At 38.8% G+C, this 21,169-nt stretch overlaps 1 protein-coding gene across 3 annotated transcripts in view; it reads right to left on the bottom strand.

Moving 5' to 3' along the window:
* The window catches only part of RPTOR (regulatory associated protein of MTOR complex 1), a 409,502-nt gene that overhangs the window by 233,116 nt on the left and 155,217 nt on the right, over positions 1 to 21,169 (bottom strand). For all 3 annotated transcript variants that reach the window (XM_026667263.2, XM_026667262.2, XM_087955978.1), the window contains one exon: positions 2,980 to 3,155. In XM_026667263.2, coding sequence (XP_026523048.1) covers positions 2,980 to 3,155 — 176 coding nt within the window. The remainder of the gene's footprint in view (positions 1 to 2,979; positions 3,156 to 21,169) is intronic.

Raw genomic sequence — 21,169 nt, 5'->3', positions numbered from 1 at the left:
TTGAGTAACATTTATGGAAAATTCTCTGAAGTCAGAAGGAAAATTGGATTCAGAAAGAAATCATACTATTCTTGTGATACCATGACTTGGAAAGAAAGAGACAAGAGGTACAAAAAGTGTGAAACCTCTAGCTTGAGTTTATATACAATGGAATATGTAGGCAACACTTTCACACTTTAGAAATGACTCAATAACTTATGAAGAGTCAGAATCCCATTTATAATTATCTTGCCAATACTGAAGGTGAAATAGCACATTTTATATCAATAATCTTTTATGCAAATTCAACTGAACAAGTATTTTGCGATCTGACTTTTCTTGGGACAAGACCTCAACACTTATAAAATCACAAATAGCAAACTGTTTCCCTAACCTTCAAATTCTTACTTAAGCTAGTAAATCCACCCCAAAATAATCAGTCTGATTTTAATAACACAGAAAACTTAAATGGCTGTATGTTGAACATTTGCTTTCAGTATACTATAATATACAGTGGTATATACACTATACACTATAATATACAGTGGTATTTAAAAGTTTGTGAACCCTTTTGAATTTTCAGTATTTCTGCATAAATATAATCTAAAATTTGATCTGTCCTTATGTCCTAAAACTAGATAGAGAATCCAATTAAACAAGTGAATCAAAAGCATTATATATGCTCATTTATTGATTGAGGTAAATAATCCAAAACTGGCATATTTGTGTGTACAAAAAGGATGTGAACCTCTGGGATTACCAATTAATTTGAATGGGATTCATTAGAGTCAGGTTTATCCATCAATGGGATAAAAATCAGGTGGGAGTATGCTTTCTTTAAAGAACAGAATTCTGGCTATTCAGTATCAAAGTCATATCATAGGTATGAGCTCAAAAAACAAAGGAGATTTCTGAAAACCTCCAACAAGCAGATGTTCACCTGAAAAAAGGTTACAAAATTATTTTCAAAGAGTTTGGACTCTAGCAGTCCACTGTCAGGGAGATGTCTACAAATGGAGACAATTCGACACATTGTTATCCGCCCCAGGAGTGGATGACCAATCAACATAACACCCAGGGTAACATGTAAGAAACTAAAGACCTCTCTTGCATGGGGGAATATCAATGTTCAAGAAATCACCATCAAAAGTACACTGAACAACAATGGTGTGCGTGGCAGTTGCAGCTGCAAGGAGAAAGCTGCAACTCTCCAAAAAGAACACTGCTGCCCATACAGTCTGCAAAGGACCACATGGATAAAACAGAAGGCTATTAGAAGAATGACAGGTGAGATCAAAATAGAATATTCTGGATTGAATGTTAAGCGTTGTGTGTGATGAAAGGCAAAGACACTGCATTCTAACATTGAGAACCTTAACCCATCTATGAAACATGGCAGTGGCAGTATTATGGTAGTATCATTGATGGAACTATGAATTTTGAATTCTACCAGCAAATTCTATAAGAAAATGTCAAGGCACTGTCTATGAACTGAAGGTCAAGAGAAAGAGGGTTATACAGCAAGACACTGATCTAGCAGTGGGATTCTACCCGTTCTGTCCACCTCTGTAGAACCGGTAGTTCTGAAGAGCAGCAGACATAGAGCATACATAGAACCGGTTCTATGTCTGCTGCTGTTTTGGGCCACCTGCCTGCCCAGACTCTTACCTGATCTTTATTTCCTGCTTTTTCAACCGCAGCTGCTTTGCACGACACAGCTGCGGTTGAAAAAGCAGGAACTGGCGCAGTGGTTGGAAAAGCCCAACCTCTGCACACTTGTACGCAGCGCTGCTCAGCTGTCTGGGCAGCTCAGCAGGTCATAAATTGCACTCACGCGACTTGTGCGACTTGTGCATGCGCACGCGACACAGAGCGACAGAACCAATCCCATGCCTGCACTGATCCAAAATACAAAGTCTTACAACCAAAGAATAGTTAAAACAGAAGAAAGTTTATTGACTTGGAATGGCCAAGTCAAAATCCTGACTTCGATCTTATACAAATGTTGTGGAAGGGCTTGAACAGGGAGTTTGTGAGAGGAAGCCCACCAACATTCCTGAGCTGAAGTTGTTCTATCAGGAGGAATGGACTAAAATTCTTCCAAATCAATGTGCAAGATTTATCATCAGTTATTGGAAATATTTAGTTGTAGTTATTGCTTCCTGCATTACTGAAAGGAAAGGTTCAAATACTTTTGCTTACACACAAATATGTAGCTTTGGATAATTTTCCAAAATAAATATATAAACAAATATACTCTCGAGCTGTGATTGCAATTGGGATCAGGATTGCTGTCAATACCCACAGTAGTTATAAAGCATGATACCACATGACCACATTGCTTAGAGACAGCAACCCAGGCAGTCCCGGATGTTGTCCTAACCCCAAGACAGGTGTGTTGTTAAGCAGAAAGCAGAGAAGTTTTTATTTCTCTTTTCCTTAACAGATAACCCTATAACTTCAAATTCCTTTTTTAAAAAGCAGCTTAATTTTTTCAATATACTACTTCTATTACTTAACTAGCTCATTCAAAACATTTCTGTAACATATGGATCCACAGACCAATTATCTCAATCCGAACCAATTAAGCTTTTCACTGAAATGTACAGAGCAGGCGCAGGTAAAAGATCTTGAGGACAGGCACTAGAGCATATCTGAAAAATGTAGTGTGCTCATATAACATTGTGCTGCACCATATGGTACTTCTGATTTGTGAAAAGGCAGCCTATTTTAATTTCCAGCACACTAAATCCTTTAATCTGAGCAAACCCAAACATCCAGATACAAAACAAATGTAATAAACAGAAGTATAAAAAAGCCAAGAAGGACACAGTAAACTTAGAGACAGCCTCCCAGGTGATGATATCAAATTCTTCTAATTTAAGATCTACAGAGAAATATCAGGGCAACTGAAGCTTCTGAATCAACATCATTGTCAGACCCATAAGCAAGCCTCAGAAATCGTGCATTACACACCCAGATGGCAAGCGAGTCACTTACCATCTAAGCGCTATCTTGATTGGTGTGGTAAGGCAGGACGTGAACAGGTCAGCTGGTAAGTCAGGGATCATTGGTAGCAACTCAGTAGCTTCACATGCTGCTAGTTGAATGCAATTTTTCATTGAAGGAGGCAAGGGCATCTGAGCAAGTGGATGGTTGGGATTAATTGCAGCCACCTTCACAGGAGATAGAAAAGCCAGCAGTTAAAACTCCTAATGATAAGCTAGCAATATGTAAAAAATAATAAAATATATAATTTACAAGACATCAATGATATTCCTCGACCATGTTGATACACACTCAGACTTATAAATCAATTGTTCAACATTATATGTAACTATTCATCCAGAACGTCCTGGAGTTCTTTTATTTATTATTACCCATGTTTGATCTGTTTTGTCTTAAATCTCAATGTAATCTTTCAATATTGTATCATCACTATACATAATGATTTGCTGAACATTATTAGGAAAAATTATATCATTTGCAAGAGTTTAGCAAACTAAAGTATTGGAACCCAACAGTTCAGCATCTATGTCTGATCAATAGCATTTCTCTTTAAAATAAGTTACTCCTTTTTGTCAGGATTTCTAATTTTGAAATTCTGACTGCAAGCAAAAACATCTGCTATAGCTCACAGAGATTTGAATATAGCTTCCAAAGCCTGACTATAGAGACAAGAGATGCTAACTGGCTACAGAAGTTAGGATTCATTTATATTTAGATGATTTATTATAAATTACGGGGGGAGGGGAGGGAGGGAGGGAGGGAGGGAGGAAGGAAGGAAGGAAGGAAGGAAGGAAGGAAGGAAGGAAGGAAGGAAGGAAGGAAGGAAGGAAGGAAGGAAGGAAGGAAGGAAGGAAGGAAGGAAGGAAGGAAGGAAGGACAATCTTAAACACAATTATATTGATGCAACAAGGAAAATTCTAAGTTATCCCAGGACAGACTTTATGTGAAGGGCAGGTGAAATAGAGAATTTGTCACATTATGTAATCCTGGTTGTATGTTAAATATAGGGATCATTATTAATCTCCATTCCTTAATGACATGAAGAACTGGAATGCTGAAAATAAATTGAATTTCATTCTACAAGGTAACAATCAATTTGTGACACAGTGAGTTGCTATCTTTGCAATTAAGGCAGAAAGGCTAAGGGGGAAAGAAATAGTAGATTCTGCCTGACATGACAAATTACAATATGTAATACTTGTATTCCCTAAACTGTGGCAAGGTGTTGTCCTACCCCACTCCATTAACCATTTAAATGTTTATGGAGTTAATATTGTGTTGCTATGTTAATATTATTATTGTTTAGATTTTAGATTTAAATTATATCTGTAATTTATTAGTTTTAGATTTTAATAATAAACTGTCATTTTAAGTCATAAACATATTATGTACAATGTTACCTTTGAACCTCATCAAAATTAGTACTCAATCCATTTTGATGCAAACATTTTGTCCCTCACCATTTATTTGGTACTCAATGCACGAGCTAGAACTTGTCAGTGTCAGCTACCTTGTGACTCACTACATTATTCCTTATGGGAAAAAATTGTTTGGTACTCATTGTGCCTCCTGGTACCAATTAATGAGTACCAAGGTACAAATGTATATTGTTGTCAATTATAGTATACTTGAAATGGTCTGGAGAATTATTCGATAAACTACTTATTTACTTAACAAAGTTACAGCTGCATGCAAAACTTTAGGCACCCATGGTCAAATTATATCCTTCAATAATCCTTCCATCAATTGAACATGACAAAATTCTATATGATTCAATATTAAATATCTTTCTGCAAATCTGAATATATACTTTCTATTTATATGCAGTTATCTATAGCAAGGTTCCCAAACCCTGGTCCATGGACCGCCCACAAATCAGGCTGCGCAAACAAGCGAAGCCCTATTCGTGGGATGCAGAAGGCACATGAAACCACGTCCCCACTGATCCAGAAGAAAATATCTCTCTACGGAACCGGTTCCTGGTGCCCAAAAGGTTGGGGGCCGCTGAACTATAGAATCCATTTTAAAATAATAACATGGCACATGCAGAAATTTAGACATCCTTTCATGCAGTAATTCGTGATATCTTCTACAGCAGAAATAATATCTTTAGAGGCTTTATTCTTGCTTTGGGGATTTCCCCCCCACTTAAGGATTAATTAAAATAGAAAATTTGTCCAAAGATGTCTCAACTTTGGAATGCAATTGTATCTGACAGTAAAACCTACTGAACTTCAATTAAGTTCTATTTACTTACTTCTGTACATCCATGCACTGTAAGTGTTTTCCTCAGGGGACATATGACTACCAAGATTGAATTTAGGACTAGTAATGGCAACTAGCATGTGAAAAGTTAAATTTCTGACCATTGCAGGTCATTCAATTGTTACAAGCAATATAATTTCATCTCTGCAAGATAAATCAAGACAAGCCAATCTATTGAATCTGCTCCCAAGAGGCTTTCATGGTTTTTAATGATACCCTCACTACAAGTTATGGGTGCAAATCTGTGCCAAAACAGCAACAGTAAAGTATTTCACTTATGAAGCATCAAATGAGAAATACCCTATCCTAAAAGCACCTGAAGATTGTAATAACAGTGTGCAAAGTATTCAAAGTTCAAATTCCAAATTTGAAACAACCTCTTTCAAACCTGAAACAACTATCTATTTTGGCAATGCTGGAAGTATTTCAAGAGAGGTTGCACACCACAATGTAATCAGTTTGTTATGTCAATTTTTTTTTACCAGAAATACTATTTAACAAGGCATCTATTACACAATATAAAATTTTGAAAGATGCAAGCAGAGAAGGGTGTACAATATTAGAAACTAATGAAGGTTGGTCAGATTAACTGTTGTTTCAGATTAGTACTGGTCGTAGTCTGCCTTTTGTATCAGTATTACTAATTTCAACTTGATAAGAATGATAATTGCACATTTCTTTATTTGCTTTGGGCAAAAACAGAGAACGATACAGAGAAATATTTATGTAATATAGCAGGTATAACCCAAATGACCAATAAAGAACATAATTTGGTAGTCTGATTTCCATTAATATATAACTTTAATGTGATACCCAAATAATAGAACAATGGACAAACTTTATTAGGGAGATGATAAATAAACGGGTCAGTAGAACATTATCTATATATTTATTCCTCAGAAATGTAAAATGTAAATAACATTTCAAGGTGTGCAATTATTTTTCCAGCATAATTATTCTTATCAAGTTGAAATTAGTAATACTGATACAAAAGGCAGACTACGACCAGTACTAATCTGAAACAAGAACAGCTTATTCAATATACATAGATATAAATATTTTATTTTTCAAGAAAAATTCATAAAACTATGGACATAATTAAAGCTCGTCCCATATTGTAAGCTAATTTGCATCCTGCAGATGATGTAAATATGCCACATTGTTTTATTTTAGCATTATTTGACTCTTGAATCAAACAAGAGTGGGTATTTTTTCAATTCTGGTTTTCATGAGTCCTGAGAATTTAAATACATTGGGCAATAAATTCCGTCGCAACTATATGCTATTCTAGTAACCAAAATCACATACTTTTGTTATAACAAGAGATTCTTTCTATGCCACAAATATTGCAATAACCTATTATATTATTATTCTTTTGGCATCAATACAAACTTCCAAAAGCCAATAATAATACACGACAACCCTTACATTTGAGTTTTTAAATTTACTTAATTATATATTAGGGAGAAGATTCCAAAATCCAATAATAATATAACTACAACTATTTAGTTTTTAAATTTGCTCAGTTACATATTAGGGATAAGGAAGGGATCAGTAAGAATTCATGACTATTCTTTTTAAGACTATTCTCAGATACACTACCTTAATATCAATTCAAGTTAGTTGCTCACTATAAGGGGAAATAATTCTGAGCCATTTCCCTTTTTTCCTTAAACTATGCTCTGTACATAAGGAATTATTAAGAAACATTCAGAATTAGTTATCTGCCTCAATGCTGTTTTTGATAGAAGGAAAGATTTTCTGATGGTACAGAATCAACCATTTCAATAAACTCAACAATCTGGACAGTCCATGTTCTAGTGTGTGGCTATTCTGCCTTAGTATTTTTCCATAGGACAAATCTTGCCCAGCACGTATACCTCTCAGGTCAAAATCCACTGAGCTGACAGGAAAGAAGCTGACAGGATTAACTTCAGAAGTCTGTGTCAGATAAAAGATGTGTATTCAGTAAAAACATGTTTATCAGTCACAAAGTTCGTTACTTGTATCACGTAGCCTGGTTTCAATGATTAACTTTGTAACTTCTTTGTCTTCCTGCAATCCCTCTCACCCCCTCTTTGATTCAGTACAATAAAAGGGGACAGCGCAAAGCAATCGGGGCTGCCTGAACAATCCCATCTGTCTCAGGCGCAGCCGGGACAATTCCATCTGCCCCAGGCGATGTGCTGCCTCACCTGAAGAAATTCTTTTGTTTCGTGTTTTCTTTCTTTGTGCTTGGCACTCACTCTTCGAGAGTCCTGCCTAACCTTACCCTTTCTAGGGTCCTGCTAAATTTCGCCCTTGCGAGGGCTACGCCAAGTTCCACCCTTGAGAGGGTCCTGTCAAATCGCTTCCTGAAGGGAATTCAGCAATCAAGCCAGAAGATCGAAACAACAGACCGGTCGCTCGACGCAACAGCTGGGGGCTCGTCCGGGATCCCTCGATTCGTCCGGGATCTCTTCGATTTTCTGGTTCCATGGTGTGACTTCTGTCTAGGGGTGCATCGCCTTCACTCCCATTTTTCGCACCTGGCATAGGTTTCAGATGACGTAAGTAATGGGCTCTCACTTTCCAAAGTTTCGTCAGGGCACAGGGACGAACTTTATAATTTAGTGAAGAAGGCTAATTCCTTTCAGAAAATCAATGGTACCACTGTGTACCCTATTTCGAAAAATCTTTAAATAAATTTATAATTTACATTGAGGCGCACTGTCCAGCCTATCCATCTGCTGGAACTCTCAGCCATTCTTTATGGGAAAAATTAGGGAAATATCTACATGAAATTCCCAGAGCTCCCATGGACATATTCATTTCTTGGAGAGCAATAATGGCTGCTATAACAATTGTTTATCCTCCTTCTAGTCTTCCTGAAAATTCTTTTTCTCCTGTTTCCTCTGATTCCCCTTCTTCTCATTCAAAAACTATTAAGCCTCTTGCGGCTCATCTTGATACAATTTCTTCCTTACCACCTCCATATCCTGACATTTCTTTCCCTCCTCCTTCTGCTCCTTCTTCTCTTTCTGATCCTTCTACGATGAAACCTGTGGGAGGTATTATAACTAATCTTCTGTCATCACCTCTGCCTTTAGAAACAGAAGATCCTTCTGCTTATCCTATGACTATCATCCCTGGAGCAGCAGGAGGCAATGTTCATAGTAACATTGAGTTTAAAGTTTTGAAAAATATAAAAGATGCAGTTACAACTTATGGATTACATTCTCCTTTCACTAGGGGAATACTTGATTCTTTGGTTACAGCTAATACAGTTATGTTACTGTATGATTGGAAAATGCTTTTTTCTATGCTTATGACTCCAGCGCAATATGTTGTGTGGCAATCTGAATATGAAAAAGGTATTGAGGCTGAAATTCGTAGGGGTTTGCCTGCTGGAGTAACTGTAGATCATTTACTGGGGAAAGGTCAATCCTCCACTCTAGCACAACAACAAAATTCTCCCCGTCGCAGTTTTGCCATTATTCATATGTGTGCTATGAATGCTTTAAAGCGAGTGGATGATTCAGATTCGCAGTCCACTCAAGCATTTTTAAAATTATGCAAGGTCCTGATGAGCCATATGCTTCATTCATCAGTCGCCTTCAGACAGCCCTAGATAGACAGATAGATAATTCTGTTGCCAAACAAGAATTACTTATAAAATTGGCTTTTTCCAATGCAAATCATGATTGTCAAAAATTCTACAGCCAGTCGCTAATAAGCCAGGAGTGACTTTGGCTGAGTTTTTACAACTCTGTAGAATTGTAGGAACAACTACTCATAAAATGGATATGCTTGCTACTGCAATCACTGCTTCATTACCAAATTCTAATTCTGCCTCCACTTCTCCTCCTGATGCTTTTGCTGTAACACGCAATGGCAATTGCTTTAACTGTGGCAAGCCTGGACATTTTAAAAATCAATGTCGTATGCCAGGGGTGGAGCTGCTCTTTGTGGCCAAACCAGAGGTCCCCCTTCCTCATCTAAGCCAAAAACCATCTGTCCTCGCTGCAGGAAAGGCTATCATTGGGCTTCACAATGTCGCTCTAATCCTTCTCCCTCTCAGCCTTCGGGAAACTAATTGAGGGGTCTTCAGCTAGCCCCGCCACAAAGGCTGAATTACCTGCCACAACATTTCCTGTGGTGCTGTTAGAGGATCTTGTGTATGATGATCCTGGTGCTGTTTTTACTCTTCCTTTAACTACAACGCTTCTCAAACCTCTTCCTCCTTCCACACCTGTCTTGCTTATTCCCAATTCTTCCCTTACCATAGAGGGTGTGGTTGCAGCTCCTTACTTATATGATTCTTCTGCTCTTAATAATCTTGCTTTGGCTGCAATAGGGGATCGTTGCTTTTCTTTAAAAAGGGACAGTAGTGGCTACGCTTATAATTTTGCCTCTTTTGAACCTCTTTCTTTGTTTGCATTACAGCAGCCTGTTCAAGCTTCAAAACCAATTCTTTCTGTTACACTCAATGGTCGCATTTTTGATGGTCTGATTGACACGGTGCAGATGTTTCTGTTATTCGTTCCTCTGAATGGCCCTCTTCTTGGTCTCTCACAGAAGCTTCTTCAGTGCAGGGCGTAGGTGGGGCTCAAGCTGCTAAGGTCAGCTCTCATTGGCTCTCTGCTTCTACTGAGCATTCTACCTTAACTGCTTATCTTAAACCCTATATTCTTCCTCTACATTGCAATCTCTGGGGACGTGATTTACTTTCTCAATTTCAGGCTTATATTCAGATACCATAGTTTTTCTATCCAAATGTCTATTTCTCCTTTATCTCTTACTCTTAAAACCTCTATTCCTGTTTGGGTGGATCAATGGCCTCTCACCAAAGAAAAATTGGAGGCTTTACATCTTCTTGTCCATCAACAGTTAATAGAGGGACATATTGAACCATCCACCAGTCCTTACAACACCCCAGTTTTTGTAATTAAAAAGAAATCTGGCAAATGGCGTCTCCTTAGTGATCTCAGAGCCTTAAATAGGATTATTCAGCCCATGGGGCCACTGCAGTGTGGCCTGCCTAATCCTAATTTGATCCCAGCTGGATTTGATCTCATAATAATAGATTTAAAGGACTGTTTCTTTTCCATACCTCTAGCACAAAAAGATAGGATCATCTTTGCATTTACAGTGCCAGAGCTTAACAATTCTAAACCCACATCTAGGTATCAATGGAAAGTTCTTCCACAAGGTATGCTGAATTCACCAACTATGTGTCAATATTTTGTCAATGAGGCTCTGCGTCCTTATAGATCTCAATTTCCAAGTTTTCTTGTATATCATTACATGGATGATATCTTAATTGCTGCTGATGGGCCAAAGGGGACGGTTCAAAAAACTTTTCCGATCCTCTTGACCACATTAGCAAAAGCAGGGTTACATATAGCACCTGAAAAATCCAGTCTCACTACCCAATGCAATATTTAGGCCACAAGGTTTTAGCTTCTACAGCATCTCCACACATTCCTTCACTCACACTTCCACAGCCAACAACGCTGGTTCAATTACAGCAGTGCTTGGGGGTTATTAACTGGGCTAGACCATATCTTGCTCTAACCACACAGATGCTATCACCACTCTTTCAAGCACTAGTAGGATTGAAAAATCCTGCAGATAAGGTCTATCTTTCAGATCAGCATCTAGAAGCTTTAAAACAAGTAAACACAGCCCTAGCAACCCAATGGGTAAACGTGCACTCACAGACAAACCACCTTCTCTTGCTATCCTTTCTACTCATCAACTACTGACTGCAATAATTGTTCAAATATCCAATGCAAAAATCTTCATATCTTGGAATGGCTACACCTACCACACACTCCAAAAACATCTATTTTTACTAGAGCAGTGCAAATGGCTTCTCTTATAGAAAAAGGGCGTAAGAGAACCAAAGCCCTGATGGGAATGGATATTTTTACATTGTATATTCCTTTTAAGATTACTCAATGGGAACCTCTTTTTCAGACTTCCACAACACTGCAGGACGCGTTGGAAGATTGGTGTGGCCAAGTGTCGTGCCACCTTCCCTCTGATTCACGATTGCAGGTGTTGAGGACAGTTCCTTTTGTTTTACAATCACCTTTTGTCCAACAGCCATTGAAGGAAGGCTTAACTGTATTTACTGATGGTTCAAAAAATATTGGAGCATGTACATGGTATGAAAATGCTCAATGGCATAAACGTTTAACTACTTCACAAACATCAGCACAACAAGCTGAATTAGCTGCTTTCCTATTGGCATTGTCTCTTTTTTCACAACAACCTTTAAATGTAATATCTGATAGCATGTATGTTACTCAGATGGTTGCTCATATTTTCGATGCATATATTTCTCCTGTTACCCCTCCTCTCTCATGACACTTTTTTACAGCTTCAGACACTGCTGAAAAACGAGGGAAACCTTTATTTGTAGCCCATATCAGAAGTCATCAGCAATTGCCTGGATTCCTAGCAGAAGGCAATCATATGGCAGACGAGGCTTGTAAAATTATGGCCTCCTCTCCCCTTCTCCAACAGCCTTCACCTGGGGAGAGTCATGATTATTTTCATCAAAACAGGAAAGCCCTGGTGCGACAATTTGGAATTACATATCAAGAAGCCACAGCAATAATTCAACAATGTCCAACGTGTAGCTTGCAGGCCAAAGGTATCCCTGAAGGCGTTAATCCTAGGGGTACTCAAGCCTGTGATACGTGGCAAATGGATGTCACTCATTATCCTCCCTTTGCTCCCTGGAAATACATTCATGTATCAGTAGATACTTATTCAGGGTTTATTATAGCAACATTGCAAAGAGGAGAGGCTACAAAAATGTTATTAATCACTGTATTCGATCATTCGTAACGTTGGGATGTCCAAAAATTCTCAAAACAGATAATGGTCCTGCTTATGTCAGTTCTCCCTTTGCTGAGTTTTGTCATAAGTGGGCCATCACACATAAGTTTGGCTTGCCCTTCAACAGTCAAGGTCAAGCGATTGTGGAGAGATCGCACCTAACTTTGAAACAAGCCCTTGATCGGCATCTGGGGAAAAAGGCTCAGGCCCCCGAACCTCCCAACGTTGCAAAATATCTTAAATGTTTGTCTGTACACTCTTAACTTTCTCAATATTACTGGCTCTCCTCCTGCCACGGCGGCTTCTCGCCACTTCACCAAGCCAGTAGTTCCCTCTTCCCGTCCTCTTGTTTATTTCAGACAGCTTCCAGATCCTGCGTGGAAAGGTCCTGCACAGCTCATTACCTGGGGAAAAGGTTACGCTGCTGTCCAACTTCCTGATCAAGTGCTTTGGGTTCCTGCTCGCTGTGTCAGACCTTACCATGGCAAACCTGACTCTAACTCTAATCTTTCTTCTGATATCAATACTTCCTGTCTTTTCTCAATTTAGGGCATCTCCTGATGCTATTTTTGCTTTCCTTGCTGACACTGTTACCTTTGTTTTTAAAGATAATCTCCTTCCTGCATGTAATTATGTTTTCCAACACAACGGTCGTTTCCTTTCTCCTACTTCTGACATAACTGTTCACTATTACTATTCTCCTTGTTTAATATTTTTAACTATACATGTCACTCAGCTTACTATAGGTTCCTATTCTTGCTTAGGATTTTTCCACAATCATACCTATTTCAATCACACTGTTCTATTGCTTTCCACTCCTTCAGTGGCATCTTCTCCACTATCTTCTGTTTTCCTTACATTGCCATCTCAAGCTAATTCTGAGACAACTTTTCCTGGAGACAAACTACGATGGCATCTTCGTTGCTGCTTTCCACCCTGTGATGTCACCAACTGCATATTGCATCATTCATCTTCCTGGGTTCCTGATCGCTACAAACCACCTGTCGTGCGAAGACGCCACCTCATCCATGATGACACTCATCGCAAGACTACGGCTCTCATTCGAGCTCGCCATCTTCGGTATCCTGCCTTCATTGCTGACAACTCCATCTCTAAGCAGCCTGCATCTCATGTCATTCCACGATTTGGCTATCATCGCACTCCTCGAAGCATACAATCATCTTCTGCAAATGAACATCAACCTCAAAATTATACCTGGACTATCCTTGACTTTCAAGGAAAAATTTTACATACCACCACTAACTATACTCGATGGCCATGGTTTCCTCAGCTTTTCATGGATTTTGCTGAAATGGGAACAGGAGTAGAAAAATTTGCAGACAAAAATTGCAAGCTGATACATGGGACAAGCAAGGCTCCTGTTCTCCAGCACCTGCTGACAACTATAGACTATATTTTTGCCCTGCTCACAATACTGGTACTTCTCATTCTGCCTGCGGTGGGGTAGTTGACAGATATTGTAAAAAATGGAGTTGTGTATCCACAGGTCATATCTGGTGGGAAGCACCTACCAAAAATGACTATATTTATATTACCCGTGCCCAAGCAAAGCATTCCTGCTCTTCATGGCCTTGTTGTGGACAGAGAATAAATCCACTCAGAATCACTTTTACTGCACAAGGAAAGACACTTGCAAGAAAACAATGGATGGTTGGGTTTACTTGGGGAGGACGTCAGTGGGATGGTCAAGGAGATGAAGGGAATAATTTTTCTCCTTGGTTAACAACACTATTGTCTACTTTAATAGGTCCTCTTGTGTTATTGCTTCTTGCATGTACTATTGGTCCATGTGTATTAGGACGTTTACTTACATTTCTGAGGGATCGTTTGAATACACTTGATAATGAAGTTAACAATACTCAAAAAACGGTTAGCTTTCTCACAAAAGATCTTGTCAAAAAACCTTTGCTGGAATGGTCCTCTGACCTAGAGTCAGAAGAGCAAATAGACACTAATAACTCCTTTTCTCCCAAAGAAGTTTTGTTAACTCTGCCAAGCCATGATTTGGGGGATGAGGACTTTTCCTCGTATGAGTTGGTTCTGCAAGGCATCAACAAACCGAAGGGTTTGTTGCCACCTTATGGGACTACTCGGGAGGAGAAAGGACTCTACCTAGAATCTTGAGCACAAAAATAAAGAAAAGGAGGAATTGTGGCTATTCTGCCTTAGTATTTTTCCATAGGACAAATCTTGCCCAGCACGTATACCTCTCAGGTCAAAATCCACTGAGCTGACAGGAAAGAAGCTGACAGGATTAACTTCAGAAGTCTGTGTCAGATAAAAGATGTGTATTCAGTAAAAACATGTTTATCAGTCACAAAGTTCATTACTTGTATCACGTAGCCTGGTTTCAATGATTAACTTTGTAACTTCTTTGTCTTCCTGCAATCCCTCTCACCCCCTCTTTGATTCAGTACAATAAAAGGGGACAGCGCAAAGCAATCGGGGCTGCCTGAACAATCCCATCTGTCTCAGGCGCAGCCGGGACAATTCCATCTGTCCCAGGCGATGTGCTGCCTCACCTGAAGAAATTCTTTTGTTTCGTGTTTTCTTTCTTTGTGCTTGGCACTCACTCTTGCGAGAGTCCTGCCTAACCTTACCCTTTCTAGGGTCCTGCTAAATTTCGCCCTTGCGAGGGCTACGCCAAGTTCCACCCTTGAGAGGGTCCTGTCAAATCGCTTCCTGAAGGGAATTCAGCAATCAAGCCAGAAGATCGAAACAACAGACCGGTCGCTCGACGCGACACTAGTGCTGACAACTTTCCAAACCATCTTTAATTTTGTTTGGATAACCTTCCATTTGCTAGGACAAGCTTAATTTTGTAGACTTAAATATAAGGATACAGGTTTACATTTTCTTTATTTTCTAATACTACATAGAATCAAAAGGAAATTCAATTATTCTAATTCTCTAATTAAAAGTAATTATTGCTGACAGCATTCTTTCCTTAATCTCCCTTTAATAGATGTAGGTGGGTATCATCTTGATTTAAAGTTATAGTTTTGCTACCTTCTGTTTTTACTGGATTTCCTATTAATTTATAATATCAATGGGACATTTGAACCCCAGCTACCAACAGCTTTGAGATTCTTTCTTCATAATTCACTGTTCTCTCAGATCCTATCAGTAATTATAAAACATGTTTTTCAATATGTATTTATACTTAGGAAAACATTGCTTTTATTTAGTTGCTTAATTCTCCAATCTCCATCCTTACCCATCTAACTTCTAACCATAATTAATAAATTAAAAATGCTAATATTAATATATGGTCTGAGTTCTTACATTTCTCCATTAGGGAAGTGCCCTTTTATCATTACAATCTACTTCTTAACCTTTATATTATACATATTATATCAAAAGAGATCTCAGTTTTGTTAACTTAAGAACCTTTGCTGAAGGAATCTCCAAAGCTTTTAGAAAGTACATGCATATATTATTTCCACAGATTGAGGAACTCCGCATTTGATCTCTTGACTAAGCATTGCTGGGTATTGTGTTTCTATAATATTTGCAGAGTCTTAGATTCCCATTTTTTTTTAGATTTTCCCATCACTAAAGAAAACCAAGTTATGCCTGAAATGTGCTTAATGACTGTTACCTTTTTATTTCATATCTGATTTACTTTAGAGATCAGTTAACCTCCTTTTTTAAAATTTACACACTTTTGTAAAATGTCTGTCAAATTATGATACAGCCTATTTAATTGGTGGTGATTTTAGCAAGTATTGTTATTGTCAACAGCTTCCTTTGGTGTTCTGATTTGGCTTAGAGTCTTAATGATTTCTCAGAATTGACAGCATCTTCATTTTTCATCTCAGTGTGTTAACACACCTAAACCAAAACAATTCCTTCTTTTCAACAGTTGACAGATTAGGAAAACGTAGCATACCACTGACATACAGCGTAATTGTCATCTAGACTGTAATGGCAAAGATTAATCAATGTAGAAAATGGAAAACCAATCAAAACTATACATTTGATTTTGTCAGTTCTGATCAGAAGCAGTTAGGCATGTGGCTAAAAGAACAAGCACCCCCACTGTAGCATTTAATTCTCCACATATAGAAGGAATAAAAACAAGAAACTCTACTGTTGTATCCAAAAATAAAAGTAATTGCAGTGAGAGACTGAAAATAATGCCAGATATGAGTAGAAGCAACATATCTAAAGGTGACATGTATTTCTATCTACAGTCTAAGCAATATTCTATAATACTCTTCTCATTCTATTCATCACACCCCCACTCCAAATTTGTCTGGACTTGTATTAAGGAGTTTTAGATTTATGCAGTTATGTGGGGAAATAAAGGAAGATTAAACTATTGTTTTTTTTTAAATATTGTACAGCTGACTAACTCATTTAGTTATCCAGAATTATGATATGTTTACATATATATCCTGAACATAATGAATATATATACAGTAATTAGATAACTAAGAGTTATATCATAATGCTTTTAGCTTTCAATATGAGTGGGCAAATGTGTGAAACCTAAGTATATGATGTTCTGCTTTGGAATCACAGTCTTGCCAATAATCTGCATATGTACAGGATAGCTATTGGACTACCAGTGGCTTCAGTTTCATCTAATAATTTTGAAAAGAATAGGATCTCTCTGGGCCTCTGCTCTTTTAGCAGGACAAGGAACATTCAAGAAAGGGAAAAAGACAAATTATTTAGCATCATCATAATCCTTATAACTTTATATGTTTAACAGTCAAGGATGTGTGAACCCATCCCAAGAAGAACCCAATAAAGCCTCAGTAAATGGGCTTACCTATCATATTTATTTTAAAAAAGGTTCACAGCTTGTTGTTACCCACCATATTTTCAATGTTGAACTTTGCAGCATATTGCTGAAATGAATGAAACTCATAGAAGGTAAACAAAACCAAGCTTTATTTTAAAAAAAGAAAATATGAAATAAAACAAATAGAGAGCTCTGTCCCCAAATTTTCCATAAATTATACATCAATCACAAGATACTAAAAACAATTTATGAACACAGCCTGAAGTATGAGTAAAATATGACATTGTATCAATTTCCCTGATGTACAGAGACTTAGAACATAAAACTTCACATTATATTACACACAGAAATCACAACACCTAGTAAAAATTGACATCTACATAAACTGTATTCAATAAATTGTATTTGATAAATTGCATTTGAGGGGCTGCCACAGAGAGGAGAGTGTCAATTTATTCTCCAAAGCACTGAGGGAAGGACAAGAAATAATGGATGGAAGCTTATCAAAGAGAGATCCAACACAGGAATATGGGAAAAAAATCCTGTCAATGGAAACAATTAACTAGTGGAACAACTTGCCTCCAGCAGTTGTGGGTATTCCATCACTGGAGGTTTTTAAGAAGAGATTGGATAGCCATTTGTCTGAAATGGTATTAGGTCTCCTACTTGAACAGGGCTTTGGACTAGAACAGGGGTCGCCAACCTTTTGGACCTCAGGGACCACCAAAGTCATAATTTTAAATCCCACAGACCACTAATATGAATTTTGACTGACGGTGACTTGCTGACATTGGTGGGAAAATCGGTCCCATATTCCAGAGCTGCAGTAGTCACAGGACTAGCTCTTTGGTCATCCCGGAGCAGCTGCTCCTCCACCTGGGTGTACCGGGCTGCCATGGACTGGAGGAGCTGCTCCAGGATGACCAAAGGGCCAGTCTTGTGACTACTGCAGCTCTGGAATCTGGAACCGACTTTCCCACCAACATCAGCAAACCACCCCGGGGCAAATTTCCCTCCCCCACCATTGGTCTTACTTTCCAGTTCCAGCTCGCATGGCTCTACTCAAGGTAAGGTTTGCACTCAGCCGAAGGGTGGGGGGCCAGCGGGTGGGCAGGCCATGTGGGCAGTGCAGGCTTGTGTTCCCACACAGCCTGGATTAATTGCTTTGGGGAGATGCTTGAGGGGGACATTTCTCTGCAGACCACCAAAATTTTCTCACTGACTACCAGTGGTCCCCGGCCCACCAGTTGGTGACCACTGCACTAGAAGATTTCCAAGATTCCTTCCAACTCCATTATTCTGTAATTCTCTATTTATCTGTTACTATAGTATGAGAAAGTTCCTGAAGCAAATATTCCTTTGATTCAATTATCTGGATTTCCCCAACTTCTTTGAGATTCCAACAAGTTAATCAGAGACTGCTGAGAGTTGGGAAATCCTGTTCTTCACTAGTTACTATCCTTGAAATTCTCCTAAGTTCTCTCCTTTGTTTTAAACAAGCCAACACTTCTATCTCCAGCAGAGCAATGTGCAGGCTATTTAACTTTGTGTGGATGGCAGAGAGCATATGAACGGTATATTGGAATGCCAGCTGCAAACTGCATTCAGAAGACTGTCTTGAAAAAAAGGCTACAGAGAACTCTCCCAAAGATCAAGCAGATTGTACTGGAACAAAACAGTCATGAACTTTTGATTCTGTAAGATTGTAGAGCTATTAATCAAAATTACAATATAAATCCATATTAGCAGAAGAACAAAACACTGAGTCATTAAAGCTATTTTACCCTTTTCATGATGACTCCGTATGACTGCTCCATTTCTGTTTCTGTCCTGACAAAGAAGAGCACATGTTCTCCTCTTTCTTCCTCTCTTAATGTCACCAACTATTTCCCTGAACCTGTAATGGTGTGGCAATTGAGGCAGAACTATCTCACAGTTTTCTTCATTGTTTAGGCAAGGCAGATGTCTTAGGTCTGAACATTCAGGTCCACGATCATTAGATATGGAACGTAACATCTTTGCACACGGCAGATTAGACTTTTAAGTTAAACCAGGCAAATACAAATTACTTCTGACAGTTTTTTTTTAAACTGTAGAACTGGAGACTGACATAATGGGATTATAACCTGGATCCTGGGAAAGTAAAGAAGCCCCTCATTTCTCATTTGTTTCTGGTTCATCTCCTGCATTTGAAATGTTAAATTGATTCTGGATTGGAATCTAATATAGATCTTTATTGTATTTTTTGCTGACATAGCTTGAGAGACTATTGTCTGTATTAATGTATAAATATTTATACCTATCAATTCCATTTTGATATAAAAACATTATGTAATGTGCAGAAAAGAAGTAGGAAACAGTAAGACTAAGAAAAAGAAAATAAAAAAACACAGATAAAATTAGGTCTATTATACTTCTCAATACCTTTCTATCCATATCGTACATTTTTCCTCCCATCACATGTGTTGAGGTAATTCCCCATTAGGAGAATGAGCGCACACAGGGAGGCGTAGTGAGAGTGGTGAGGAATAACACACAACCAGCACACAGATATACAGATGTAGGTTTTTACTTCCAGTAAACGGTTAAGCAAAGTCCAACAAACAGTCCAAGTCATACACCGTTAAGGCAGTCAGTTTTTCAGTCCAGGGATAATAACAAAGTCCAGTATCAAAAACAGTTCAGTAATAGACTCACATCAATCCAAGAATAACGATGATCAGTAAGAGTCAGTAGGTAAATGCAGGAACAGCAACAGTCTCAACAACAGGACTAAAACAACCCAGGTTTCTGGCTCCATCTTATGGCTGTTTGAGGAACCACACCCAATTACAAGTTTAGCATTCCCTTAAAGAGACAGTATTAAATTGTCTATCCTGGTTTATATATTTCCAACCCAACTGTTAGGTGACTTACATTCCTAACAACATGCTTACACTACTTTATGTACTGCCTACTTTATGTACTTCTCTCTTTCTGGAGATCATATCATGTGATAAAATATGACAGAATTGCAGCTTTCCAGGGAGGAGGTAGCAGATTCTAGAGAGGGGCCGAGGCAAGAGACTGCATAGCCTTGAACAGGATGGGAAGGGAGGAAGAGATTCAGGGTAGCCCCACTCTAGAACAGGAGTGTCAAACTCAATTTCATTGAGGGCCACATCAGGTCTGTGTTTGACCTCAGGGGCTGGGTGGGCGTGGCCAGGGTGGACATGGCCATCACGCCATCACTTATGTCGGGGGCACCTATGGTGGCCTGAGTGCTCTGCCAGCAAAAAAGAAGCTCAGGAGGGTTGCACATGCCCCTCCCGAGCTCAGTTTTTGTTGGCAGACAGTTGCAGGAGGCCATTGCAGCTGAAAACGGAGCTCTGTTTTCACTGGCAGAGACACCACGGGCCAGTCCTTCACTGTTTCCAGAGTGGCCCCGTGGGCCAGATCTAAGCACAGGCCTTGACCCCTGCTCTAGAACCTCCAGGTTATAACTATTAGGTTAGAAGGCTATAGATTTAGTCTGATGAGATTCAATTAGGCAAGAGCAAATAAAGGACTGAACTTGATTGGATTTCACTGTGTTGTCTTTACCCTTAGGCCTGACACCTCAACCTCATTCAACCAGGACTTGGTTAGCCTTTCTCTTCCTCACAATCAAGTCATTCTTATTTAATAGATTTATTTTGCATATTGAACTACACTTTAGTTCTCCCTATGCAACAAAAAACCTTATATATTTCTTTTATAGTGATCACTCAGTTTTATATTCAGCCCACATTCATTCAACATCCACTCATATTTCACTTATTTCTTCTTATTGTACCACCCACCCTTATAAAACATTATTCCTATTGTATTCCATTTACCTTTTTCTTCTGACATACCCAACTCTCACTTTTATACAACAAAGTAGACAAAAACATATTCCCATACACAGTTATATTCACTTATTTCAACAAACATTCCAGTGGTGGTATGCAGGGGTGGGATTCAAATTTTTAGCAACCAGTTTTGTGGGCATGGCTTAGGTGGTGGGCATGGCTTGGTGGTCATGTGACTGGGTGGACATGGCTTGGTGGTCATGTTATTGGCTGGGTGTGGCCAACTCAATATCACTCACATCGAGGCACGCATCTCCTCACCTGGCCTCTCATGACTGTGGGGATGCTGCAACAGTCGTAAGTGTAAAAAAGGGTCATAAGTCACTTTTTTCAGTGCCATTGTACCTTTGAATGGTCACTCCACACAAGCAAAGTACCAGCAAAGGAGGGGGGAAAAACTCCAGAGACGTTCCTGAGACAGGAAGTCTAGTCCTGCCAA

The sequence above is a fragment of the Notechis scutatus genome, chromosome 2 (genome assembly GCF_049901735.1).
Source record: "Notechis scutatus isolate UNSWTSFEM ecotype Mainland chromosome 2, rNotScu1.2, whole genome shotgun sequence".
NCBI classification, from domain to species: domain Eukaryota; kingdom Metazoa; phylum Chordata; class Lepidosauria; order Squamata; family Elapidae; genus Notechis; species Notechis scutatus.
This window is presented reverse-complemented; position numbering and strand designations above follow the sequence as displayed.